At 44.8% G+C, this 27,885-nt stretch overlaps 1 protein-coding gene across 3 annotated transcripts in view; it reads left to right on the forward strand.

Moving 5' to 3' along the window:
* Positions 1-27,885, forward strand: part of BDP1 (BDP1 general transcription factor IIIB subunit) — a 92,502-nt gene that overhangs the window by 53,956 nt on the left and 10,661 nt on the right. For all 3 annotated transcript variants that reach the window (XR_012645761.1, XM_074995411.1, XM_074995412.1), the window contains exons 31-39: positions 1,247-1,330; positions 2,886-3,114; positions 3,985-4,133; positions 7,375-7,498; positions 14,508-14,694; positions 17,138-17,198; positions 19,228-19,429; positions 21,231-21,447; positions 23,127-23,169. Coding sequence is in view for 2 of the 3 variants with exons in the window: in XM_074995411.1 (XP_074851512.1) it covers positions 1,247-1,330; positions 2,886-3,114; positions 3,985-4,133; positions 7,375-7,498; positions 14,508-14,694; positions 17,138-17,198; positions 19,228-19,429; positions 21,231-21,447; positions 23,127-23,169 (1,296 nt within the window). In the remaining variant the exon portion in view is untranslated. The remainder of the gene's footprint in view (positions 1-1,246; positions 1,331-2,885; positions 3,115-3,984; positions 4,134-7,374; positions 7,499-14,507; positions 14,695-17,137; positions 17,199-19,227; positions 19,430-21,230; positions 21,448-23,126; positions 23,170-27,885) is intronic.

The raw sequence follows: 27,885 nt of genomic DNA on the forward strand, positions 1-27,885 counted from the left end.
CCCCTGTGACTCTCAGATCTCAGTGGGGAGTGAGGTCTGGAGCTTGTCTTTCTCTGTACTGATTGTGAAAGCACTGGTGTGTCCCCCTTCCACTCAGCTTCTATGGGTAGAGGCAGCCAGAGTGCTCCGTGTGTTGCCCCTGACCGAGGCACGTCTCCTGTGGCTCCCGTTTGCTGGGAACCACAGCCAATGGAAGCTGCAGGGGTTGTGCCTGCAGATGTTGGGGGGCAGTGCATGGAACCACATGAGCTGTCTGAAAAGGGGACATGCCACTGCTTCCAGGAGCTGCTTGAGGAGGTAAGTCCAGTATGGACCCTGTGTCCCTGAGCCTGCCTTGCACCTCAACCCTCTGCTTTGCCCCTGATCCTACTCCTGCCCAATGAACCCTTTGGTCCCAATCTCCTACACCACCCATACCCCTCATCCCTTGCCCTGGGGAAACCCTCCCCTGCACTCCAACCCCCTCTCCCATTATGGAGTTTCTACCCATCCTGCAAACCCCTCAGTCCTAGCCTGGAGCCCCTTCTGCAGGTATGGATAAAGAAAAGCAATTTGCTTACCTCTATCACCAGCCACCCCCCCAAAGCCTGCTTCCGCTCCCCCAACAGCTGGATGCCTTTCTTCCCCCTCCCTCACACCAACGCTCTGTCCCAGTTGAGAGCCTCCAAACTCTTCGTTCCCAGCCCACAGCCCCCTCCCTGCATCCCAGACACAGCTCTCATCCCCCTCCACAACCCTGTCCTCCCACTCCAGCCACCCTTCCTCAGAGTGGAGTAGCCTAAATACCAGGTGTCTGGTCCCATCCCAAAACCTGCATCCCCAGCTGAAGCCATCACCTTCCTTATACCTGAACCTCAATTTCATGACCATTCATGGCTCTCCATACAATTTCCATGCCCTGATGAGGACCTTGGGTAAAGAAGTTTGCCCACCTCTTGGTCTAGGCCCACCTTTGCATGTTTGTGTGACTTGCATGTAAATTGCTTTGTCTATCCATATCTGTTTCCCTGTGTAAAATAAGACTTGATATTACTCGATGTTCATAGAACACTGTTAGTTTAATAGATGACCATCATTATGTAAAGTATTGCTACTAATATCTGGAATTCCCAAGAAGAAACAAATGGAAAAACATTATGTTTCAGTTTAGCGGAGACAGTAATATTTGGTTTTGACTATGGTTTAGTTAAACTTCTAAGGAAATGGCTGTGCTTGTGATTTAACATGTATGCAAACAACTTTACAGAGATGAGTGATGGAAGCACTGAAGCTGCTATGACTTTACTTGCAATGGGCGATCCAATGTTTCAGTTCAAAATAAACACTCAAGGTATGTAAATCCTTCCATATGTGTATTGGATGCACTTGTAGGTTGGGGTTTGGGTGGGGGTCATAATGACTCTTCCTTCATATTCTGTCACTATTGAAGTGCAGTCTGGATTCTTCCTTTATACTCTCTATGAAAGAGGGGAGGATGGGTTGAGCCATGATGTACCCTGTAGCACAGTAAAGCAGCCCAGCCCCCAGCCAAAATATTGCTTTCTGTATTTCATGCTCGCCAGAGGTGCACAGAGCTCTTTTTCAGAGGAGCACTGATATGTACCCTACCCACTGGAGTACGTGCCCTACTGAGCCATCCTCTTCCCAGCAGTATGACTTTTTGTACGTAATGGGCGTTCAGCACCTTTGTTCTCTAATGTCCTCTGTGTACCACTAAGAAGGATTTTGCATGTGTGCATGTGGATATGTTGATTACTATCTATTGCAGGTACTTCAAGCTCATGAATATAAAGTACTCATGCCAACACAAATTTAAGTCTAGGTCATTTTATTGTCTTACCTTTTCTGAAGTACAGTTAGAACTTGCCCTTGGGTTAGCTCTCTAGACTTGAGCCAGCAGTGGTTGGCAGTACTGTACAGAAGGAGTCGGGGAGCAGAATTAAAAAACTTGAAAAACTACTGCTCATATTGGAAGAACTGTTACAGTATTCTGTAACTGGCACAAGTAGCTGGGAGAGAACCAGGGTGGAGAGAAAGTAAATTAATATTTCCATGGAGGTTCAAATGGCTGATGAAGCTTTAGGAAAAGGGTTGCTGAATTCTTACTGCTCTTAACTAATCTTTCAATGGATGAAATATATTCCTTCTCTGCTAGGGCGTTTCTCTTGTTCACTTGAGTGATTTTAACTTTTAAAACTAAAATATATAAAAAGCAAATGGTGATTCAAAAGTTGAAGATTTGATATCCTCATCTTGTCTTTCTTGAGAAATGAAACTTGATATGGTAAAAGCATTTGAATGACAGTTTTTTAAAGTATGAAACTAATGTAAAGATTATTTTCAATATTCCTGAACCCCGATGCTCAGCAGTGCAGTTGGTATTGTTGAGACATAAATAGCAAGTATTGTCTACTCTGGAGAGCTTATACTCTGGAAGATAAAAATGGAAAGACAAGACATACTTGAGAAGATCCAGAAAAAGCATTAGCCCCTTAGATTTTTCTATTATTTTTGTGTAGGTCTCATAATTAGTGGCTCTTGAGTCAGACCAGTGAAAAAGAGCCAGGCTTATGTGGTCAATAGTTGTCCATCTGTTTTCATCTAATTCTTTAAGCAGAAAAATTGTTTTCCTTTCTATTTAGCTGTATTGCTAAATAATTGTTTATTAACCTGGTATTAGATTGACTTTTAATATATGTAGATGTAATCCTTGCACTCTGATGAAATAACTAGATATTAAGATGTACCTTTACCCAGGATTTCAGTTTTTTTCTCTGTAGAATGCCATTATGTTGAGTGAAGCCTATAGTTGATCTATTTGCAAATGGTTTCACCTGGAAACAAAACTTTCCTCTTTTTTAATCATGCCTTTATTTTTAAACCAGGACAGGCACACGTGCTCCCTGATCAAGATGAGATGCACAGGGCTGAGAATCTCATGAACCAGCCTAATGTTGAGCAAAATGTGGACCCAAGTGATCAGTCACTTTCTTCACCAGCTAATAACGAACTGGTTCCATCAGATGATGGAAATAAAGTCATTCTACAGAATCCAAGTTCTAGAAAAGAAGCAAGTGTAGAAAAATGCTTTAAGGAAGATGTTGCACCCAGCAGGTTAATTTCACTGTTTTTCTTTTCCCTCATAATCTGCTCTCTGAAGAGGCTTCCCTTTAAGGTTTCTCTCACTCTACTTTTAAGTCAATAAGTAGTCTTGTTTTAGCTGTCATGACACATAGATTATGTAGATCTATGCCACCTGGACACCTGTCATTTTTAAATAGTGTCTTTGTGTTTTCAATTAAAATAGAAGAGATGGAAATGTACAGTTTCCACTTCCTGAATCCCCATGTTAAAATAAGGACATGCTGGAAAAACTGACTTTTAAACCTTGTGTGCTAGACACTATTTTATCAGGCTTTTTTTTAAAGAAACTTGCATTGCTGTCAGGCAAATGGCAGGGGTTTAAATTTCACTGCTTCCTGTACTTGTCATGCAGTTTAAAGGCTTTCAGATGCCCATTGTATGTCTCTAACTAATAGCAATGAAGGAACTACTTGACCTTCTACCACAGATAGAGCATGTGGCTCTTTCTTGTTTTCAGTTGTGGAATATTGTTTAAAGATGAACTTCAAGTTAATGAAGTAAGTTGATGGACATGCTGGCTTATGTAACTGCTGTAAGCCTACCTGTTCTGATCCTTGTTGGTCGTTCTGTTTAAAGCTGCAATCAGACTCCAAATACTCCAGGTTCTCCCAGTTCAACTGGTCTTTCTGCTTCTCCCTGCCAGCCTGGCCACTTTTCCTGATACTCCATTACTACTCTTGCATTTTTTTTGGCTCAGCGTCCTTTCCCTTGCTGTGCCCTTCTCCTCTTACAGCTATATCCCTCGTTGCTGGTATTAATTTCTTTTTGACACTGAATTCAAACATGTTAAAGGAGGGAAGGATGAAATTTCATTTATGGTATGTTTTTGTTTCTTTGTAGTGATCATCCTGTGCCCGAAGCGAATAGTACGTCAAGGGTTGCAAGATGCAGACTTCCTAAGCCTAAACCAAATCTTAGCGTGGTACTAGGAACAAACAGGAATGTTCATCAGAAATCTGAGGTGGAGCAATTCAAGCAAGTTCACAGTGGTGAGCTGCTTCATTTCCAAGATTTAGAAAACAGGAACCTAAAGTTAGGCTTCTAAATAGGGAGTTAGGAGTAGATTTGAATGATAACTTTTCTTTGAAAGACTGGCAGTTCTGGAAACTTGGACAAAAATTGTGGGCAAATCAAATAAAAAATTGCAATGAATTGAAAAATAGTTTGGGTTCTAAAGAAACAATGTATTTACAGGCATTTTAACAGGTGATCAGGCAGTGGCCTTAACTTTTAGCCCACCGGTTGGGGCATTCACCTGGTAGAGAGGAGACCTGGATTTAAATCCAGTTTCAGAGCTGGGATTTGAATCTGTGGCTATGCCTGCACTATGAGATAAACATGAATTTATTAATATTGATTTTGTACTGCTGGATTTTATAACTTGGAATTTGATTATCCTCACCGTACCACATGCTTCTCACAAAGTGGAATTATTGCTGCCACACTTAATTGGCAGACATCAACTGTTGCAACAGTGCATTGTGGGAACCTATCGCACAGTTCCCTCATCCCCATAGTATTCTGGATATTTTTGCTGGTATTTGACATCTTCACGCATTGCATTGCTCTCATTCACCTTCCATGGTAAGCAAATGTCAATTTTTCCAGGTGAAGGAAGGGAAACTAGTGCATCAACAAAGATCGCCAAATGCGCAGAAATCTTTCTTCTGTAACTGAATTGCTTTTTCAAACTGTGCCTGTGACTGACTGAATTACAAAAGATTTTATAAAAATCCAGCAGGTGTGTTTCTTCTCAAGTCCCCCCCCCCACCTCCCCCAGATGACATCTGCTCCCTGAAAATAATACAGGGACAATGAAAAGCTTGAAGAAAGAGTTGATAGTAAAGTTATTGGAAAAAAGAGTTGCTGACATGAAGGTTTTTGGGTTCCCAGTCCATTATACAGTTTCTGCGCACAGTCTGTATTCTCAACTGGCCCTCCACCCACTCTTCCCTGTGTGAAGGAGTCCAAAGTTAGAAGAAAAAGGATACAAAAGGCTAGGAAAAGAGATTTTTGGCTTCTCTCTTCACTATACAGACATTGCCAACAAGGGGATGAGGGAGTGGGATTTGCCGAATTTTATTGCCATTGTGGGTCAGTTTGGTATTTGGAATGTTGAATGGCCAGTTGACATGGTCCCCAAAAATCTGTTTTGGCTGCGGGGTCCGTGGCTTTAGGAACACTTGAATTGTTCTCCCTGGGCGGCAGCTAAGCCCTGCAATTTGTAGCTGCTGGGAAAGGACCCCGCCCATGACAGCTAACCCTCTAGGTCCTTGTTGGGACAGGGGTTGGGCAGAGGTTTCAGTGGGGGTCCAGTTGAGTTAATCCTCCTGTGTGGCTGCAAGCCCCTGCAATTCATAGCTGCTGGGGGAGACTTCCCACCAGCAACAGCTAGGTCCCTGGGTCCTTTTTGGGGTAGGGTGGTGGGGGGTGGTTTGTTCAGTGAATGGCCAGTTGAGGTGGTCCTCCCAGGCTGCAGCAACTCACTGAAAAATATTAGCCACTGGGGGGGAGACTTCCCCCCAGGGGCAGAAAGGCCCTGAAAATATTTTTGGTGGGTGGCCAGTTGAAGCAGTCCCCCCCAGATGGATGCAAGCCCCCCTGAAAATCTCAGCCACCATGGAGAACTCCCTCTGTGGCAGCATCACCCTGAAAATCTTAGTCGCTGGAGAGACTTCCCCCCCGGTGGCTGCAAGCCCTGGCAAATCTTTCCTGCCCTTGGAGCCTAACTAAATGCAAGCCAGGACATGGTGCTACCTGGAAGCGTAGTCAGCACTGAATAACAGGCATGTCTTTTTTTTTTTGGGTTGGGGGCTACCCACATGATATGGCTGAACATGGGAAAGACCCTGACTGTGTAGCATCTGTGAGGGAGGTGGGGGCACGTGCAAATGTAAACTGCTGAGGAGAAGTTTCTTGGCCTCTTACACAAGCATGACCCCCACAGCAGCCTTGCTGCCATATGGTGCAGCAAGGCAGTGGCTGGTGCCAGGTAGTCCAGAAAAAATACCAAGTGCTCAGCTAGCAGAGGTAGAGACAGAACCACAGATTCTGTTCTGGGGCTATTTGTAATGGGTAGATGTGCTCACAGTGCTAATCACAATGAAAGAAAGACGTTACTCATCCTCTCATAAAAACATGAGCCCATGGCTACAGGCTTGCTGGTCCCAAATTGAAATTCATCGTCTTCCTGTTACCTAATTTCTGCATACTTGGAGAGTAGCGGGCATAGCATAGCACTGTGGGGCATTGTGGGGTACATATGGGACATCTCTAGAGGCTAGTAAATTCGATTTTAAGACGTGGTGCCTCCACACTGGCCTTTATTCTAACTTTTAAGTTGAAACTTGACACCACACCCCGCCGGTTCTGACGATATTATGGTATCTATAATAGTGCTCCCTAAATCGAGCTAATGGTATTTAGAGTGAAGACCATCATGTTGTAATATTGAGCTAACTGCCTTAAGTTCGAATTTATCTTGTAGTGTAGACATAGTCTGAATTTTTCTTATCCCAAGAGAGCTCCTTTAAACACAAAAGCTTTGGGAAATTCTGAAGTAGGTTTGTCTCCATCTTTTTTGAAGCTGTTCCATGTTGTAAAAAGTACTTTAATAGCCATGGGAAAAAAAGAGTGGGTTTGAATAATTCTGTAGGAGACATAGTCTTGAATCCATTCTCTGGGTCAGAGATTTGAACCCTGTCTCCCTACACTCAGGTGAGTGCCATAACCATTGGGCTAAAAGTTAGAAGGTGGCCTCCTTCTTCAGCCACTTGGTGATGCTGGTGATTTTTGTTTCTGGATAAAACTGTTTGGCACATTTATGGTAAATTTGCAGATTGTTTCAGAGTAGTTGGAATCACTTTTTTTGACAAGTTTGTCTGAAACATTTTGCCCAGCTGTCCTTGACAGACTCTTTTAAGGCATCTTACCTTTTTTTGTGAAAATCTTGTCCATAAATTGAAAACTCAGCTTTCTCTTCACATCTAAAGACATGCATGAACATTGCAACGTTAGAGTGTGCTGTTATTGAATTCCATATTTGACATATTCTTATACCTCTTTTCTTTAAGTATAACTGTATTTGTCTTGGTAGAATTTTTTAAAGCAGTCCCATAAGCTAATGCATATATGATGGTCTCAGGCATTCAAACAGCGTCTTCTTGCTGTTACTAGCAAAATATAACACACTATAATGAACATGATTTAATTTAATTTTTAAAATCTTAGAGGGGAAGGCTCTAAGGGATACCATAGAAGACCCAAAAGTGGAGCAAGAATGGAAGATCAGAGCAGCTGAGAACAGTTCTGCAGGTCTGCAGAATTTTGAATCTGGAAGCATAGACCTTGCTGAGTAAGTAGATAAAGATAACAGATATGAAGAAAGTCCTGTGTCTGTGTGCTAGTTGGTATGTGTTTCAAATGTTTTGAAATAAAATTTCAAAAATGTGCATTTTAAACACATTCATAAAACCAGGGAATGTAGATGTAAATTTAAACTGTGGGAACCTGGCAGTGGTGTCTATCGTTGTTTTGGTGCATGACTTAATTCCATTGAATGGTGGTAGGGTTTTTTTGTTGGTATTTTTAAGGCCTTTATATGCTGAATATTCTTAACATAAGACTAATGGAATCACATTTTTTGTTTTTGGCGTAGAAGCCCCTGTTGAGTCCCAGGAATTGAGAAAGCAATTTGATACTTTGGATTAAATTTGTAGCAGCCATGGTTCACCTGTGGGCTGTTTGTGCTTGCTGCTGCAGCTATATATATCCCATTCTGGATACCTTGTGAGACTGGGCTAGGAGAGATTTTGTGAAATAAGACATTCCCCAAAATATTTTACCCTTAGGAGACTTGTGAGGGATTTTTAATATTTTTCCTTAATAGAGGTATCATAGAACACTAAAACTGGAAGGACCTCAAGAGGTTGAGTCCAGTCCCCAGCCCTCACAGCAGGACCAAACACTGTCTATACCATCCCCACTAGATGTCTGTCTAGTCTGCTGTTAAATATCTCCAGTGATGGAGATTCCCTGACTTCCCTAGGCAGTTTATTCCAGTGTTCAGCCACTCTGGTTAAATGAGTTGTGGTATAAGGTGTTTTGTCTTTTGTGTTTTGTTTTTTGTATGATTTTTTTTTTACTTTATTGCATTAAGGAAATATGTCAGCAGCCAACAGCATCTATAAGAGCTTTGCAGATTGTCTGATCTACCCCATTTCACAATATGTATTCTTCTTCGAGTGTCCCCGTGGGTGCTCCACAATAGGTGACGGCTTGGCCGGCGCCGCAGATCGGATCTTCCAAGCAGTTTCTGCCGGACCGCGCATGTGCCGGCGCGCGCCGCTCCCTGGCGCGCTCCTGGCCATGTGCGCGATCCGGTCCCCGCCAGTTCCTCTTAACCGCCGTCGGCTGCAGACGGAATCCGACTAAGCTAAAGCCACATAGCGTATTCAACGACTTTAATTGTTTTCTCTTTAAAGTTTTCAGTTATTTAGGCTACCATAAGTAGCCGGTTGTTATTTTGTTAAAAAAAAACAACAAACAAGCTACGGAGGGACAGCTCAAGCCAGTCCCAGTAACAAGCGCCGGAGGCCGGGAGCTAGGGCCATCAGCCCTCCTGCTGAGGCAGGCCATCAGACGGGGAAACAGCACAAAGAGGGTGCTAAGTACCCATAAACAAACTCAAAGACTCACCAACAATGTCCTCCTCAGGCTTTAAAAAATGTGAGTCCTGCCGAGAGGCGATGCCAGTGTCCGATGGGCACAGTCTCTGCATAAGGTGCCTGCGGGAGTCCCATGTGGCACAAAAATGCGCCTTCTGTGCAAAATTAACAACAAGAGCACGGAGAGACAGGGAGATGAGGATTAAACTGCTGCTTCTTGACAAGGCCCTCCAGCCAGACGTGCCGGAGCGGCCGCAGCAGGAGGGACCCTCCGGGGCCCTTAGAAGAAAAGCTGCCTCCCTCACTCCATCAGCGCAAAAACGGAGGAGAGTTTCTCCAACCCGATCCCTGCCGGCAGCAACGGTGAGCGGGACGGGAGGAGCACGCAGCCCCCAGCTGCAGCAACAGCTGATTGGCGGCGGCACGGAGAGCCACGTGGAAGCGGCTCAGCCTCCGATGATCAGCCAGCCGCCCCGCACCACAGGCAGGGCGGCGGCTAAGCAAGCGCCGGTACCGGCGGCACCGCAGGCAGCGGCACCAACCCCCGGGGAACCGGCGGTGCAGAGCGCGCAGGCACGTAGCCTGCAGGCGCAGAAGGACTCCGCACGTGCGGCACCGCCTTCGAGCGTGCCTAGCACGGTGCCGACGGGGCCGGGATCCCCCGCCCATCAGGGGGCGGAGTTACCTCCCTTAGGGAGGGGAAAGGCTGCACACAAGAGGAGGCACTGCAGCCCCTCTCCAGACAGGGCTGTGGAGCTCTTTTCTCACAGCCCTCTGCTCATGTTGCAGACTCCAACCAGGAGGCAGGGGTCCCCCCTAGCCTACCCGGAGCCCCCTTCGCCTTTCCTGCAATCAGCCTCCCCATGGCTGGCACCACCCTCACCCTTCCTGGGATTTGAAACGCTGGACTATTATGCAAAATCGCTCTCTCCAGTGTCTCGATGATCCCCCTCTCCCAGACACAGAGGGTACGTGCAAAGGGAATGGTCAAGGTCACCTTCCCAGGAACAGTGCCTATACTGCCATGGTCGTCCCTACCACGCGGGGCATGGACACCACCGGCAATCTACCAGGGAAAGATCCCCACATACTACCTTGTACCCCCGAGGGCAATCGCGATCGGGAACAGAGACTCAAGCATCCCAGGGGGGACTGGCCGTAGACCCACGAGATTTTCCCTCGCAAACCTCCAGCGAGAGGGCGCACCATCACCATCAAGAACCGGAAGGGTCCAAAGAAATGTACCCCAGCGGTTCCTCGTTTTCCTCCCCGGATGAGGCCACGGCCTTAGGCGACGTCCATCCTAAGGACGATCTCAAACAGTTTCAGGAGCTGTTTAAGAGGGTAGCTTTCACGCAAGGCATCCAGACAGCACAAGTGCAAGAGAAACATCATAAGCTCCTTAAAAATTTGAGCTCCCCGGCCTCCTCCAGAGTAGCAATACCGCTTGATGAGGCGATCTTGGAGTCCGCCACTACCATATGGCAGACCCCTGCAACTATTCCGCCTGTTCAAAAGAGAGCGGATAAGAAATACTTCGTGCCGGCGAAGGGCATGGAGTTCTTGTTTAGCCACCCCCAGCCAAACTCCTTGGTGGTGGAGTCCTCGCAACAAAGATTAAAAACATCTCAATTTAAAACAGGGGGAACGGACAGAGATGCCAAGAAGCTAGAGCTGTTCGGCAGAAAGGTCTACTCCTCCTCCACCTTAACATTGCGCATGGCAAATTACGCAGCGCACTTGGCGAACCATAATTTCGACAACTATGCCAGATTAACTTCCCTCATGGACTCGCTTCCAGAGGACAAAAAGCCGGTCCTCAAGGCCATAGGCAAGAGGGCTACGCGGCTGCGAGGATGGAAGTTCAGATTGCTTTGGACATTGCGGACACGGCAGCACGTTCCACAGCAACTGCAGTGGTGATGCGACGGGAGTCCTGGCTCCAGACCTCGGGTATACCGAGAGATCTGCAAGCGAAGATAGTCGACCTTCCCTTCGACTTGCAGAAGCTGTTTGCTGAATCAACTGACTCGGTCCTTCATTCCAGTAAAGATTCAAGAGCCACACTCAGGACCCTGGGGATTTACACCCCTCCATACTCAAAGAAAAGGTACTACCCACAGCAAAGGCGGTACCAGTACCAGCAACAGCGCCCCCAGTATCACAGGGGTTACGAGCAAGGGCGGCATCAGCAGCACCAGCAGTACAGAACCCCCAGGCGACGCTCACAACAGGGCCGTCCGTCCTCGGGGCGGGGCCAAAGGCCACAAGTTTGACATACAGATCCAGGGCTGCGCCATCACCACCATTGCACAAGATCATCCGAAACGACTTTTTCACCATTGCCTCCGACCATTCTACGACCAGTGGCAAAGGATCACCACAGACAAATGGGTGCTGGAGATCATAGCCACGGGGTACGCCATCCCCTTCCAGTCGCTCCCGCCGCCGCGACCCCCGCCCAAGCACCACCCTCAGGAGGCCTCCCATGTAGCCAGGCTCAGGCAGGAGGTGGCCCACCTCGAGTTCTTAGGGGCGGTGGAGAAGGTGCCGGAGCAACTGCAAGGGAAAGGGTTCTACTCTCGGTATTTCCTGACGGAGAAAAAGACAGGAGGCTGGAGGCCCATCTTAGACCTTCGTGGCCTCAACAGGTATCTACGCAAGCAACGTTTTCGGATGATCATGATTGCCTCCATCCTTACAGCACTGGACGATGGAGACTGGTTCGCAGCCCTCGATCTACAAGACGCGTACTTCCACATAACCATCCATCCGGCTCACCGGTGTTTTCTCCGGTTCATGGTGGGCAACGAACACTTCCAATACAAGGTCCTACCGTTTGGCCTTTCCTCGGCCCCCAGAGTCTTCACCAAGACCTTGGCAGTGGTGTCAGCCTACCTGCACAGACAGGGGGTGTTTATCTTCCCGTATCTGGACGACTGCCTGCTCAAAACGACCTCGAAAAGGGAGGTCCTCCGCATGATACGCGTCACAGCAAACACGTTCTCCTCACTTGGCCTGGTTATCAATCTGGCAAAATCAAAGATAGACCCCTCACAGGACATAGAGTTCATAGGGGCTCGCATAAACTCGGTCTCGGCGAGAGTATACCTACCAGAGGCTCGCTTTCGAGCCATCGTTTCCCTCGTGCAGGTCATCACCTTCAGCCCTACAGTGCCGGTCTTGACGTGCTTGCAGCTGCTGGGCCACATGGCAGCGGCGACGTTTGTGGTACAGAACGCCAGGTTGCACATGCGCAGCATGCAACACTGGCTGGCAAGTGTATACAAGCCGGCAGTACACACCGTTCACAGGGTGGTGTCGCCCTCACCTGGGGTGCGCTAATCCCTGCAATGGTGGGTAAACCCCGGGAACTTGCTAACAGGGGTACCCTTCCATCAGCCGCAAATATCGGTTTTCCTCACTACGGATGCCTCCCTCATAGGGTGGGGAGCGCACATGGGCGAAGAGGTGGCTCAAGGACTGTGGTCACCCACGGAACAGTCTCTACATATCAATGTGCTAGAGCTCAGAGCAGTGTTCAACGCCTGCAAACACTTTCGAGACCGTATACGAGGCAAAGTCGTCGGGATCAGTACGGACAATACCTCCACCATGTTTTACATAAACAGGCAAGGAGGAGCTCGATCCCGTACCTTATGCGCGGAAGCAATCCGCCTATGGAACTGGTGCATCGCCCACGATATAATCCTGAGAGCCTCATACTTGCCGGGCGCGCACAACGTGAAGGCAGACCAGTTGAGCAGGCGTTTTGCGCTCACCCACGAGTGGCAGATCCGTCCCGATCTACTACGGCCGATTTTCCACGCATGGGGGTTTCCCCAAATAGATCTGTTTGCCACTCAGCACAACAAACAGTGCCCACGATTCTCCTCCAGAGCAGGGCTGGGCCGGGGGTCCCTGGGGGACGCGTTTGCGATCCCGTGGGGGGGCCCCCTGCTTTACGCGTTTCCCCCCGCAGTGCTGATCCACAAGGTTCTGCAAAAAGCCAGGAGAGAAAAGGCTCGGATGATCCTGATAGTCCCAACATGGGATCGCCAACAATGGTTCCCCCTACTCCTGCGCATGTCGGACCGCCCACCGATGCCTCTTCCGGTGGCGCCGGATCTGCTCACGCAAGCCCAGGGGTCCATAGTGCATCCGCACCCCCAAAGCCTGCGACTGCAAGCGTGGCTAATCCATGGCTCAGCTCCCTAGAGAGCACATGCACAGTGGAAGTACAGCAAGTCCTAGAAAGTAGCAGGCGGACTTCCACTAGGAAAACCTACGAACAAAAATGGACTCGCTTCATGGCTTGGTGTTCTACCAAGCAGCTGGCCCCCCTTTCGGTGCCTATACCTACAATTCTAGAGTATTTACTGGACCTCAAGAGAGCAGGACTCTCGCTATCCTCGTTAAAGGTCCACCTTGCCGCCATCTCGGCGTTCAGACATGAGGATGGGGGGCACACGGTGTTCGCCCACCCTATGGTTACCAGGTTCCTCAAAGGGTTGGTAAACCTCTACCCCCCTCGGAAACCGATTCCACCCTCGTGGAGCTTGGACCTGGTGCTTACCACACTCATGGGACCACCGTTCGAGCCCTTGGCCACGGTTCCCCTTCGCCTCCTTACAATAAAGACGACCTTTCTTCTTGCAATTATGTCAGCTCGTCGGGTGAGTGAGCTTGCGGCAGTCATGGCAACGCCACCCTGCACTGTTTTTTCCAAGGAGGCGGTAACCATACGGCTGCATCCAGCCTTTGTTCCCAAAGTTTCTTCCGAGTTTCACATCAATGAACCTATTGTTCTACCCTCGTTTTATCCAAAGCCTCATACCTCCAGCGAAGAGGCGCGCCTACACCTCCTGGACGTGAGGAGGGCGCTAGCCTTCTACGTAGACAGGACCAAGTCCTTCCGGAAAACGGATAGACTCCTAGTCTCCCTCGCTCCCAAATCGAAAGGAGAAGGTCTCTCATCGCAGAGAATTTCACAGCACATTGTATCCTGCATAAAAATGTGCTACGAGCTCAAAAAGACTCCTTTGTCGGCCACTCCCAGGGCTCATTCCACCAGGGCGGTGGCAGCATCAACAGCCTTTTTCAAGGGCGTTGCATTGAAAGACATTTGCAGAGCGGCGACCTGGTCATCCTACGACACCTTCGCCAAACATTACGCCCTTCACAGGGTATTCCAAGAGGATACCCGTGTCTCCGCAGCGGTCCTCTCGGGGACCAGCTGCACTTAATCCGATTACCCACCACCTATCTTGGGTTACTGCTGGGTAGTCACCTATTGTGGAGCACCCACGGGGACACTCGAAGAAGAAAGAAAGGTTACTCACCGTAGTAACGGTGGTTCTTCGAGATGTGTCCCCGTGGGTGCTCCACTTCCCGCCCATCCTCCCCGCTTCGGATCTCTGTTAGTGTTTTGCAGGGGCACCCGAGGCGGTTGGTCGAGGAACTGGCGGGGACCGGATCGCGCACATGGCCAGGAGCGCGCCAGGGAGCGGCGCGCGCCGGCACATGCGCGGTCCGGCAGAAACTGCTTGGAAGATCTGATCTGCGGCACCGGCCAAGCCGTCACCTATTGTGGAGCACCCACGGGGACACATCTCGAAGAACCACCGTTACTACGGTGAGTAACTTCTCTTTACATATTGCTTAATTGGCTTCTCACTAACTGTATACATCTTACAGAACAGAAAAGAAGACAGAAGAGACTTGGGGAGCTTTGGGGGAGTTAAAACCTCCTATAGAATCTCCAAAGGCAGAGATTTCCCTATTTGGGCTAGAGAATGATTCTAATCAAAATTCTGTTGGTGTCCTTCCTGAAAGTAAGCCCTGTACTGTTGTGCACGACTTGCATGAAGTTCACTTGACGCAGGTAAAAAATGCTTGTTTTTTAAAATATTTCTTGTATTAGCAGTGCTTGTTTTTGTAAGAGGCTGTAAAAACAAAAGTTATTTGGAGAAACTTCCAAGAGGGCAATGATAATAGGCACCAACTCTGTGGGTACTCTCAGCTGGAGTACCCACAGAAAAAAAATTTTTTTCTTAGCACGCACTGGCAGCCAGCTCCCCCTTTCCCCGCCCCGCACCTCCCATCGGCAGATGTCCCCTGCCGATTAACTCTTCTCCCTCTGTCATTCATCTGTTTTGCGATGTGCAAGAGGTTGTGGGGAGGAGTGTAATGGGAAGAACTTAGGGGAGGAGGTGGTAAGAGACTGAAAGAAAGCAGGAAGAGAAGGGGTACAGATAGGGACTTAGGGGAAAGGTCTGGGGTGGAGTGGAGGGGTTGAACATCCACCTCCCTCCCAGGCATGCAGAAGGCTGGCACCTATATCAGTAATGTTTTGAAAAACATTCGTCCATTGTGGGTAACTAGCTGTTGTATAAATTAGGTCACTTTAGTTGAACTGATCGTCTCTTCTGGCCTCAAAAATCCAAATCCTAAATCAATTTTCCCTGGTTAGATAATTTAGCCTGGAACCTCCATATTATGTACATATGCAGCAGAGGTCTTCAGTATGCGGTTTGTTTGCATCCATCTATACCCACACAAGTATCCTAAGTTACATTCATCCCTTTTAAGTGTTGTGTGCATGCTTCAGTTACGCATGTTTGTTTCTTTAGCCTTAGATTGTACTTTTAGTTGTGCCAGAATGATGATCTGGTCAGACTTGCATTTCTGTACGTACCATCTCTCATTTTATTTAAAATCGTTATTGACCTTTTTATGGCAAGATGTGAGTGAGGCAATATCTTTTACTGGATCAATTTCTTTTGGTGAAGGGGACAAAGTTTCAAGCTTGCATAGAGCTTTCAGGTCACATTGTCACTGCGTGTAAGATTTTACATTGTAGTGTGATATTAATTGGTTAACAATTAATTATCAAACAAACAAAAGCCAAAAAACCAAACAAATGAAAAACCCCAATCCCTCCTAGTTCTTAAGTCCTTAAATCTTTAGGTTTTTCATTAGTGACTATGCTCCTAACAAAGGGCATTTTAGAGATCCAATACATTGTCAAGCCCTTGACTTTCTCTGTGATGCAAACATTGATTGAATTATCACAGCTCTTTTACTTTGTCTTTTGCCAGTTGGTTCAGAGATGAACTGACTCTACCTAAGTGGAAGTGAGTGTATATGCCCTCAACACTGCACTCCCGGCAAGAGTGCAATAAAATACTATTTTTTAGCAATATAATCTGCCGCAGAATGGAAGGGGAGGAAGAGTGACTAAGCTCATTGTTTTTCTCCAAGCATCACAGTATTTCTGTAATAGGTAAGGGAGTTGATGCTCTTTGTACTGCTGAGCAATCCATTATATGAGTCAGCTTTGCAGAGTTGTGCTGTAGAAAAAATGAAGTTATTTTTTAACAATCCATTGCTAGAGATAATGAAGATAAAGTACATATAAGTAGAACACACAGTAATGCTTATACAGGTTTCACCTCCCTGGTCTGGCATAACTGTGACTTGATGTGCCCCAAACACAAGAATTTGCTAGACTAGGGGAGGTCCAGGGCTTCTGCTCCCAGATGGCTCCTGTGGGTTGCCATAGGCCTAATCTCTTGCTCCGAGGGGACTCCAGCCCAGCCTGGGCTCCCCAAGGCTGGCAGAGGACTCGAGCTCCAGCCACATGCTGCCACAGGGCTCTGACCTGTCCTGCACTGCTGAGAGACTGGCAGGTGGCCTCAGCCCTCGATGCCAGTCCAAATCTCAGCCCCAGGACTCTCTGGTCCTAGAACATCCATGGTCCTGCTGGACAAGAGTGTCACAGATTTCAGAGGTGCCACCTGTAGTTACATTTCCAAAGTGTTTCCAGTCTCCATTATCTTTACATCCTTCCATTCTAGATATTCAGCATAGTTGGAAAAAAATCCACAAAACCTGGCTAGGATGTGGCTTTGTTACTTGTAACACTTGATAAGCACTTAAAAAAGGAAAATCCATACTTCAGAAAACTTTGTTTTCCAGGGTTGTTTACTATGGTTGTTAATACAGGAGAACCCCATTTATCTGACCTAAATGGGACTGAAGGATGGTCGGATTACCCTAAAAGTCAGACAGTGGGGTTTCTAATGTATTTCCTAAAGCCACTCATGCATTGCTCCAAAGAAGGGCAATTTGTTTATTGGAAACTGCTGTGGCAGGGCCGGCTGTCCAGGGCTGGTGGAGAGAAACCGCCTGTAGGGGGGTGGCTGCCATGGCCGCCTGCCATGGGGTTGGCTGGCCAGAGCTGGCAGAGCGGGTTGGCTGCTGCAGGGCTGCAAAGAATGGATAACCAGGGTTCTCCTGTATTTCTTTTGGAATATGTTTTCTAGACTGAAGCAGTTACAGAGGAGTCCCAACAGCAACATATAACCACCACAAAAGAAACTTCAGGTACAGTATATAAATGGTCTAAACAGCAAAGCAATACTTGCTAGCCCAGATAGGTCTGATAACAAGTCAGTATGTCTGGGAATTGCTTTTCATATTTTTTTTTATTTTTATTGTGCATATGCATATGTAAAAATAAAATGAAAACAATTAGTATGGTAGAAGTTTTTGTGCAAAGATGGATTGAAAAATTAGGAGCTTTCTACAACTGTTATGATGTAACTAATTTAATTTGATACTGAAGTAGTTCGTGTTAGTGATGTGTTGATGATTGATTTTTTGCTATTGTATATTTAAATTCATGCCATAAGTCACAGAAGAGACATAAGTTTTGAAGAATTTTTAGATCTTGTGTCTTTAAGCTTATACATTTGAATACAGCAGAAGATATAGATAGCAGATATAGACCTTTTTAGAACAAACTACGATGGATAAAAGCAAATTTAGAACCAGTACAGTTTGAACAAGGGGGAAAAAGTCTGATTTAAATTACTTACTGTAAAAGAATTAGTCTTGCTGCTAAGATTGTGATTTATTCTTTCAAAATGAAGGCATATGTGAATATAGGCTGTTTTTCCCCCCTCCTTATCTCTTTATGCCTTGTTATAGCAGAGGACTTGGAATAGGGAATATCTTTCAAAACATATCAATAGAGATAAAGAAACACTGAGTGGATTAAGAGTGGAGTACAGGTGGAACCTCTCTAGTCTGGCAAAATCTGTGGTTTGTTATGATTTTAGTTAGCCAGATGTTGGCTTATCATGTGTGGCTAGGTTTCCTGCAGTCATGTAAAGTTTGTTTATAGCCACTAGTCCTGTCTGTGTTGTTATTTAGCTCTAAGTTGTCCCTAACTGTCTTCTAAGAGCCCAGCAAGCATTGCAAGTACTGGTAATGCTGCTAAGCATAAGCAAGCTTTTTATGTTTTCGCTACTTAATTCCTTGTGCCAGTACAGTAAAATTGCGTGGCAGCACTAATACTTTGTTATGAAGAAAGCTGATAAGCTTTGGGTTTATATAGGATGAATTGGTACAGTCATACATTATTAAGCAGCACTGGAAGCATTGTTCCATTTATTCGCCTTGGTGAAATAAAAACAAAGAGACTTACTACAATATTGACCTCCTGTGGTTTTAGCACTGGTTAGTGCCCCCGGGGGGTGGACTAAAGAGGTTCAACCTGCAGTAGTTCTTATATCAATCAAATTAAGGGATTTCTGCATTATATTGCAGCTATAACTTTGTATAATTGAGATTTAACTTTAATTTTCAGTCTTTTCTCTCTGAAGTTCATTCTTCTTCACTAACGTTTTTTCAGAGTCCTTTAAATGTAGTGATAGTATGCTGTATGTAGTATATTAATGTAGTAGCTTGTTACTCTGTCGTTCAACCGGAAGAGCTAATGGAACAATGCTCGTGTTTGCTAGATTCCTTGTCTTCATTGTTTTGTTAAATTCATCCTTGCTGGTAGCAATTGGCTACTATCCACCTCTTAATGTTTGACTCTTGAAAAAGCCTTATGGATTTCTAGAATGTTAGGATTGATGCCTAATCTTGCTAGAACAGTATATTATCACAGGTTGTCTGTAGTACTAGAATCTGAGACTTCTGCCACAATACCAGGCACCTACTGCTTGTACTAAAGGAGTAACTGTTGGTTGCTGGTGGTGGTATTAGTTTCTGATCTTTGTGGGTAATGGATGACTTGATGGATTTAATTAGCATAGAATACATCTGTTTACTGTAATGCTTCTCTTTCTCAGTGAAGAATATTGGCTGGCCAAAGAGACAAAACAAAGCTCTTTAATGAGCAGAAAGGCTCACTGTGGAGTGTTGTGAGGTCCTCCATTCTGTCCCTGAGAAGCCAAGCATGTTTGCACAGTAGTCTCAGCCTTTTCTTTCTTGAGAAACAAACTCTGAAAATCTAACACTTGCCGTGGAGAGGGGCATGGTACAATGCACAACTGCTACAATAATTTTTGCACTGTAAATAGATAATTAAATCCTACTGTCTCTTGTGTCCAACACCTTTCAGTACTGAGTGGAACTGGTAATGAATGTACAGAGGAAGTGGAGGAACAGACCTTTATTTTAACACTAGTGGAAATCCCAGCTGACTCGAGAGAGTACCATGATACATCTGCGTCAGCAGAACAAGCTGTGGAACCCTTGCTGCCAGCCCCAATACTTCTCACTCCAATCAGTACAAGCTTAGCTAATGTGATAGAAGGGCAGAGGTAAGTAAAGGATGAGTAAACGCAGATTTATCTGGTAGCATATTGCTCGCCTCTAAAGTTAAATACGATGGAACTCACTAAAAGAAATGCAGGAGAAACGCTGCCTGGGTCATGATACTCACTAAAACAAGTGGTAGGTGATCATTCTCAGATCTGTGAGCAACAAATCAGTTATGTAAATGAGTTTTAATTTGTTAAATATTTTGGTCGCGTGCCAGCAGCACTATAGTTTCACCTGAATTTTCTTTTAGTGGGTCGCTTATAAAATTTAGTTCTGTATTGACTTGAATATTTATGGTAAAAATAGTGGAAATTATAAATGAAATACACTTATTTTCTGAACAACTTTGGATTTTGTAGTTTGAGGTTTTTTTAAGGTTTCACCTTTGTTGGAACACTTGTGAAAGAGACAACGTGATAAGAATTCCTTTAATTTTTTTCATTCTGTTCATTAATACTTTCCCTGAATAAAGAGGGACAGAACTATTTCATTGTTGTCAAACTAAGCTTACAGCAGTACAGAAAAACAGAGGGATTGAGTATGCCTGTGACATTGATCTAATAGTGCGTATTTTCACATCAGTTGTTGAAATGACTCTCATTTCCATGATCTACTGCAGCACAATCTACACATAAGAAATTACATCAATATACTATAAGTTAAGAGGAAATCTTCCTAAGAATAACATAGCAATACACTTACAACTTAGACATGTTACCTTAAGGTATAGTTCCCTTCCCACATCACAACATGTATGAAACAAAGCTGTCTGCCACTGAATTGGCATAGTAAGTTCAGCTAATTCTGCTTCTCAGTGTCTTGAAGATCCTCCCCGTCAAGGAGCAGCCTTAGGTATATTCCTCTGAAACTCCTGCATCAGGGAATTATTGCCCTTGGGCCCCTGATAATGATAGGCAAAATTAATGAGGACCAATAATGGAATATGTCTCTCAAGTCCTCCTGTATCCTGGTAGGTTCACTCTGCTTTGTTAATTCCCCTTCTGTGGCAGGCCAGTTTTGTCCTGTTTGTTCCACAGGACTATCATCTTCCTCCAAGGGTGTGTACTGGAAATCTCATAGCGATGAGGCTGCAAGTTTAATACCCTGAGCATCTACAATACTGTAATAATTACAGTAAAAAGCAGTTTATAGTAAGGTATGGATTGATTTATGTTGTCATGGAAGTGGAGCTTATTTGACAATTCCTAACATGACTATCATAGATAAAAGAGAGAACTGTAGTTGGCAGGAAGAATGCCATTTTCCTTCGTTGCCACAGGTAGTACAGCAAAATGCAGCTCTCAAAATACATGTTTTGTTAAAAACCATTGTCCTGTTCTTCAACTCACTAGATGTTTTTGCTCCATTATATGATACCACATATATAACTCTCTTAACTGCTTGTACATGCTAACCCAGACATGTGTCCTTGTGGACCACATAACAGGCATATTAAGGAAAATACGCTGTTAGATCGAGATGACTTATACAGTTCCAGTGGAAAAGATATTAAAATAAAAAACAAGACCTTTAAAAAGACGGACAGGAGTAGTCTGGAGAATTCCTAGTTTCTGGTGGTTTTATAAATAAAACTCCAAACTTGTGAAGTTAATTATGTAAATTATAAAAATTGAAGGGGTTTGAAGTGATGCTTCTTGCACATGAGAATATAAGCAAAGATTTGTCTGAATCAGCTTGTAACCTTGCTTCATATCCTGCAAGTCTGTTTTTTTTTGTTAATTTTTTTAACACATTAATAACTTTTCACAATGGTAACTTTGACGTGTATTACAAATACAGCATTGGATTGTCGACAGCTACAGTTGATAAAGCTGCTACCTCTTTAGACAATTGCCCAGGAACAGAAGGACCGCAGAAAGCATTGATAGAGTCATTTATTAATTTGGACCGGACATCCTTGAAAAGGCATGCTACTGATCTTGAAGCAAGTGACATTCCTTCTGCCAAGCAAACTCCATCTACCTCAGCAGAGGATAATCTGGGAAATACTTACAAGGTTAGATACTAGTTTATAGTAAGAATAGAAAAGTATTTTGTAAGAGCTATGCATTTGCGCTTTCTGACTTTAAGATAATGAATGTATTAACTAGGTTACTTATCTAATTTGAAATTCTTCCAAGAAGTTTTTAAGCAGCTAAATGGAAGCTGCGAGATGTTTTTTGTTTCAAACAGTAGGAGTGCTAAATACTCTGTTCTAGGCTGTAGTTTGTGTACTCACTTTGAATACACTCATGGACCCTGTTTTCCATTGTACTGACTACTTGACATACTTTGTGTTCTTGCTGAGTGTTTCTGTGGGTGCACCCACTTTCCAGGTTGTGTGTGTGTGTGTGTATTTATTTGTTTTTGTTATTTGATGGTGTGCTTGCAACAAAAGAGGCTTCAGATATATGCTGGTTGTGTGTGGCTCTCGTTTCAGGGAAGGGAGCGTCATCACTTTAGCAAGATGTTCTTTACAGGAACAAGCTGTGTCTTAAAGAACATCCCTCTTTACTAGCTGCTAGGGAAAGTTGGATAAATTTCCTATCCTGTTCAGTGACCCAATTACAGGTTGCACCTACGTGGTCTGGCACCCTCTGGACCTGAGCTGTCCTGAACAAAGGGTTTTGCCAGACCAGGGGACATTTTTCCCAGCTACCCTCTGCACCAGCAGCCTGTTGCTGGGCCCTGTGCCACTAACTGGGTTAGAGCTTCTTGGCCCCAGCCAGGGCTCCCAGCTACAACTTCCTAGCCATTGCCAGTTCCCCAGTCTCAGCTGCAGCAACCTCCCTTGGCCCTGCCACAGGCTCACTGGCAGGGCCAAGGCTTGCTTCATTTCCAGCCTCAGCTGTGGTTTCCTGGACCCTGCTGCTGCTGCCACCCTGGCTGCTAACCTGGTTACAGTGCTGCTGGCTTCCTGGCCCTTTGGTGCCTGGCTACAGCTGCCTGGCCCTGGCCAAAGCTCCTAGAGGCCATATCTACCTGGCCCCAGAGCATAGCAGTGCTGCTGGCAGCTCTGTGCTAATGACGTTTTTAGAAATTGCAAATGGTTTCCCATTTGTATGCTCTCATGGCTAATAAGGGATAAGGGACTGGCGATTGTCGGGGTGGTTTAGCTGGCAGAGGCACATCCACATGGCCTCTTTACTGCTGGCAGCCCCCTCTGCCGAGATAGAAATCTTGGGCGGCTATGCAAATGTTTCTAGTAACCTCATTAGCATAGCATTGCCGGCAGCAGCACTATGCTCCAGGGCCATGTATACATGGCCAGAGAGTCCCGGATTTTAGAAGTTTAACCTGTATTGGGAGTGACATGCATATATTTTTGCTGTTGAGTACAGTATTTTTGAGATTGGAGAACTCTACACCATGAATTGTATGATTCCAGTTGGGAACCCTGAAAATTCTTTCACTGAATGCACCTTCCTTGCTTTTACGCTCTGTGAACTTGAGGCCCCTGTCATAGCTACTCTGGCAGTACCCAGAAAGCCTGCTGTTCGATCAACATTGGGGTCACAAGTGACAAGAAGTGCCATTTTGTTCTGAGGAGTTAGATCTTCTTCTTTTTCCTTTTTTTTTTTTTGTCCCCAGCTGATTAGAGTTCTATAAATGTACAATATTCTTATTTCTTGCTAACTTGCATTGTGCTCCTATTTTAAGAAGAGAAATTAACTTTTAAATGTTGTTTTAATACAGGAGTATTCACTTAAATCAACAAATGCTCTGAGGAAAATTGCAGGTAGGTGAATCTTTGAGCTCTAATACATATGAAGTCTCTTGTAAATGATAGTTGACATTAATTGCTGTTTTGCAAGCTAATCCTCTCTGCGGCACTGCATAAGGGGAAAATTTGTCTTCTATTTGCTTTAGTTGCCAATTACCTGCATTTGGATTAGGTGTCTAGCAAAATTTTATATATTCATGTAGTAAGTCCACTGGCTTCAAAAACAGTATTATAGTTGAATCCTTAAATAAGACGATTTACATAAATTTTAAGGCCTATCTTTTATTAGTATATTTCTAAAAGTAAAACTTTTATGGTTAGTATATTTTAAAAAAAAATACAACCCTAAAAATTAACCAGTGAAGGTTGTCTCAGGTATATGGGAGAGAATTCCATGTTCAATATTCTTTTTAGAACTTGTGTATAAAGGCGAACACAGAAAAAAAATTCTTTGTTAATTAGCTCACTTGGTTAGAATTTTTTGCTGTGACCTAGTTTCATTTAAGACATGTCAAAGGAATGTATCTCTCTTACATATCAGTTGGTGCAAGTCTTGTTCATATTGAATTATTATCAATGAGAAAAAGGGTTCTTACATTGCTACTTAAACACTAGAACAGAACTGTTCAGGTAACTAAAGATAAGTCAGAATATTAAATTCTTAAACTGGCAAAGATTTTTCACTCCCAGACTTTTGCTGTTTTCATTTGGCAAATATGTTTCCTCATGTTTGGAATGGAACAGTTAACTGATGATGATCTCTGTTATGCCAAACTATCTTCGTGTGCATCTGCAGTTCTAGACAGATGAGGATAGGTCTTGTCTTAGCTGGTGAGAAGTCCCAGCAGAGAGAACACAAAATGTTTGTTTTTATGTGGGACCCTGTAAATATAGTGGAGATGCTTTATTTTTAGTATCTTTGTAACCAAATAAAGAATCAGGAGGATACCAGGCTTGATCTAAAATCAGTGGGCTGACTTTGTGACTTCACTGGGCTCTTGAATCAGGTCTGCTGTTTGCACGCACAGAAGGCATCTTGTCAGAAAGAATATCCCTCTTATGCATGAGTGATTTTATGTTTTGGTTACTGGTTTCATTACTGGAAATAGGTAAACATGTTGCAAGGGGTTCCAAGAACATCAAGCAGAAAAAGAACAGGAGACTAGAGGGACTATGAGGAAAGACCGAAGAAGCCAGACACGTACAGTTTCATAGTTAAAAGGCCTCGCTGAAAGAAGAATTAGCATACAGAAATTTCAAGGGTGGAAACATCAAAGACCTATATTTACACTAATGCAAAGCTTGAAGTGTGATGAAATTGAGGGTAAAAGTTTTTGTAGAATGAATTGTAGATTGTGAGGACTGTTCAGCACTTTAAACTCGTATAGTGGGTTTCAAGAGTACTACTTTTTAGCTGTGCGGTAGTTTCTCAAAAGAAATTAGGGAAGCCCTTATCTTGGAAAACATCAGGATGACTGAGCCAAGCTCTAGAAAGTATAATAGGGAGCATTCTGCCCTGGCTGGGATGGAGTGCATGACCTAACTGATCTATTCCAATTCTAACATCTCTGTGAAGGTGAGGTTCTCGGCCCCAAAATATGACTTATTTAAAAAAAAAATTAACCATGTGACAAGATTCTCCCAAAGTGCAGCCTGGGGTTGTGGGACTGCTGTGTGCCCTTAACTTTCTCCAGCCTGGGTTATCTCTGTGTCTTGCTAGTGGCCAGCAGCAACCCCTCCAGGCACTATCATCACCTAGTACAACCGTATGTGGACCACCACATCCAGCCAGAGTGGATGGATGCTCCCAGAGCCACTCATGAATTGCTGAGTAAGGTACCAGCCAAATTCCCTCTCCATCTCCAGCTCCCAGTACAGTACCTCAGAGATACACCATTTAATTTATTAATTGGTTCACCACTTCATCAGTGTCAGGTGGACACACACTAGGTTTTGTAAAGCCTGAGCAGATTGGCCACACACTGGTATAAATTCACTGGTAAAGGCAAAGATGTCCTTAGGATATATGGAACCCCTATGCAGTACTATTAAACTGGCGCCCCTCTGCCCAATGGCAGCCCAGCCGGTGGAGGAGATGTTTGTTTTTTTTTTTATAGATGTGATTTTTATAATCTTCAGCAGCATGTTAATGAAATGTTTTTAAAGCAAATTTTAAACTCAGGTCCCCTACACTAACACAACAAAGTCAAAAACGACAAGCAGTCCTGTGGCACCTTATAGACTAACAGATATTTTGGAGCATAAGCTTTCGTGGGGAAAGACCCACTTCGTCAGATGCATGAGTCACGTCTCACGCATCTGATGAAGCGGGTCTTTGCCCACAAAAGCTTGTGCTCCAAAATACCTGATAGTCTATAAGGTGCCACAGGACTGCTTGTTGTTTTTGAAGATACAGACGAACTCACTACCTTTTGATAAGTAAAGTCAGAAATTGACACTATATTTTTGGAATTGGCAAATGCCTGTTAAATGGCTTCATTACCACTTGAATGGCTCTTTCACAGTTTCAGTTTTCTGCTAATAGGTCTGGTGGCTTTTTCATTTTTAACTAGATCCCCTTCAGTGGAAGCAGAGCCACAGAATAGGAAGAGGCAGATGGGTAGACATTAAGGGTATGTCTACACTAAGAATTTAGGGTGAATTTATTAAGGTTGACTTTTGACAAAGTCAAAGGTTCATGTCCTCACTGTGGGTGTTCTTAGGTCAAAGAGTGTGTCCCCACTAGCATGGCTACCTTTAAATTTTAACACCATTCCTACTGCCAGTTTGCATTCTGGGTTAGTCTTGCAGTGCCTGATGGCACAAAAACATTGCAGCAGATGATCCTGGGTACGTGTTGTAAGCCTCCCATAATGCATTTATCTCCTCCCTCTCTTCCTGCTTGAAAGCAATGACGATCATTTTGTGCCCCCTTTTCTCCCCCCATGGTTATCCATGCAGATGCCATAGCTATAGCGTGGCAAGCATGGACCCCAAACAGCTGCAAACTGCTATGCAAACATTTCAAACACATTATGCTGCAGTTTGTCTAGAGCCTAGCCAGCAGCCACTGATGCAAATAAGACCATGAGGAGGCTGTGAACGCAGACATGCAGGAACCCATTGAGTGGAGCAGTTGGTATATGCCAGCAGCATTCGGGCTCTTTGGCAGATGTGAATGCTGACTCTAGTTTCAGGAGACAAGCGCAGATTGCTGGGACTGCATAGTTATGCAGCTATGAAACAATGAGTAATGACTTCAAAACTTGTGTATGCTTAAAGCCACTTTCATGGAACTTTGTGAATTGCTTTCCATCATCCTGAAGCACAGCAGTACCAAAATGAGACTCTCTCTGACAATTGAGAAGCAAGTGACGATATCCCTGAGAAAGCTTTCAATGCCAGACTGGTACTGGTCAGTTGGGGCTCAATTCAGAGTAGGATCTGCTGTGATTCAAGTAGCCAGAGCAATCGGTACTCTTCTGCTAGGAAGGATAGCGGCTCTGGAAAATCTGGAGGAGATTGTGGTCGGTTTAGGGGTGATAGATAGAATTAAGATACCTATGTTGGCCCCAGATCATCTTACAAAGAGTACATAAACCGCAAGGGGTACTTCTCAGTGGTGTTTCAGATGCTGGTAGATCACAAGAGACATTTCGCCATCATTAACATGGTATGGTTGGGAAAAGTGCATGATGCATACATCTTAGGAACTCTGATCTCTTCAGAAAGCTGCAAGGTGAAACTTTCTTCTCAGACTGGATAATTACCTTTGGAGACATGGAAATGCCAAGAGTTATCTGTGGAGATCTGGCCTAGCCCTTGTTCCTGTGACTCGTGAAGCCATACATAGGCAGCCTGGGCAACAGTAAGGAGCAGTTAAGCTACAGGCTGAGCAAATGCAGAATGCCGGTAGAATGTGCCTTTAGCCATTTAAAGGAATGCTGTCACAGTTGGTTGTCTGTGTGAGACCTAAGCGAAAGCAGTATCCTGATTGTTGTTTTTGCTTGCTGAAAATAAGGGGGAAAAGTTTCTGATATGGGGGGGTGAGAAAGTGTGACAGTTATCTATGTTGCTCTTAACAAGGTGTGTCTGCTGCTCAACATGTACACTGCACCCACACACAACCAATGAAGCTGACAAAAACAGTAAAGATCCTGTTCTGAAATCTCATGTTTTTTATTTAGGAAACGCCGAAAAGAAATTTAGGGATAGAACTGCCTTGTTCCAGGAGACATCCCTGGGAGTTGAGTGAAAAGCATCCTGGGGCCACCCCCTCCCCACTGCATTCTAGGGCAACTCGTGGAGGAGGCTGTGGAATTTGGTGAGGAGGGTTGGTAGTTCATCACAAGGTGCAGGGGGCTTCTGCTCCAGATGCTTTTCCTGGACCTCTACCAGCCACCTCATCAGCTCTTTTTGCTCCCCGCCCCCATGAACCTCAACATGTCCTCCTTCGTTTTAGGATAGTGTTTCCTGTCTGCTCTCCAGTCCTGCTGTTCGTTGTGGAAGATCTCTACCAGCATTCGTTACATATTAAATTGAGCTCTGTTTGTCAGGCAGATTGCATTAGCTCATTAAACATTTCATCCCATGTACTTTTTTTTCCACCATCTGATCTGTGATAGCCGAAGAGTGGGAGGAACTGGGGGAGTAGGTAAAAAACTCTTTACTCCAGCTGCGTTGGAATGTGGGGGGAAAAAGCAACAAAGGTGGACTTTTGAGAAGGTACAT

Source organism: Carettochelys insculpta, chromosome 5, assembly GCF_033958435.1.
Source record: "Carettochelys insculpta isolate YL-2023 chromosome 5, ASM3395843v1, whole genome shotgun sequence".
NCBI lineage: Eukaryota > Metazoa > Chordata > Testudines > Carettochelyidae > Carettochelys > Carettochelys insculpta.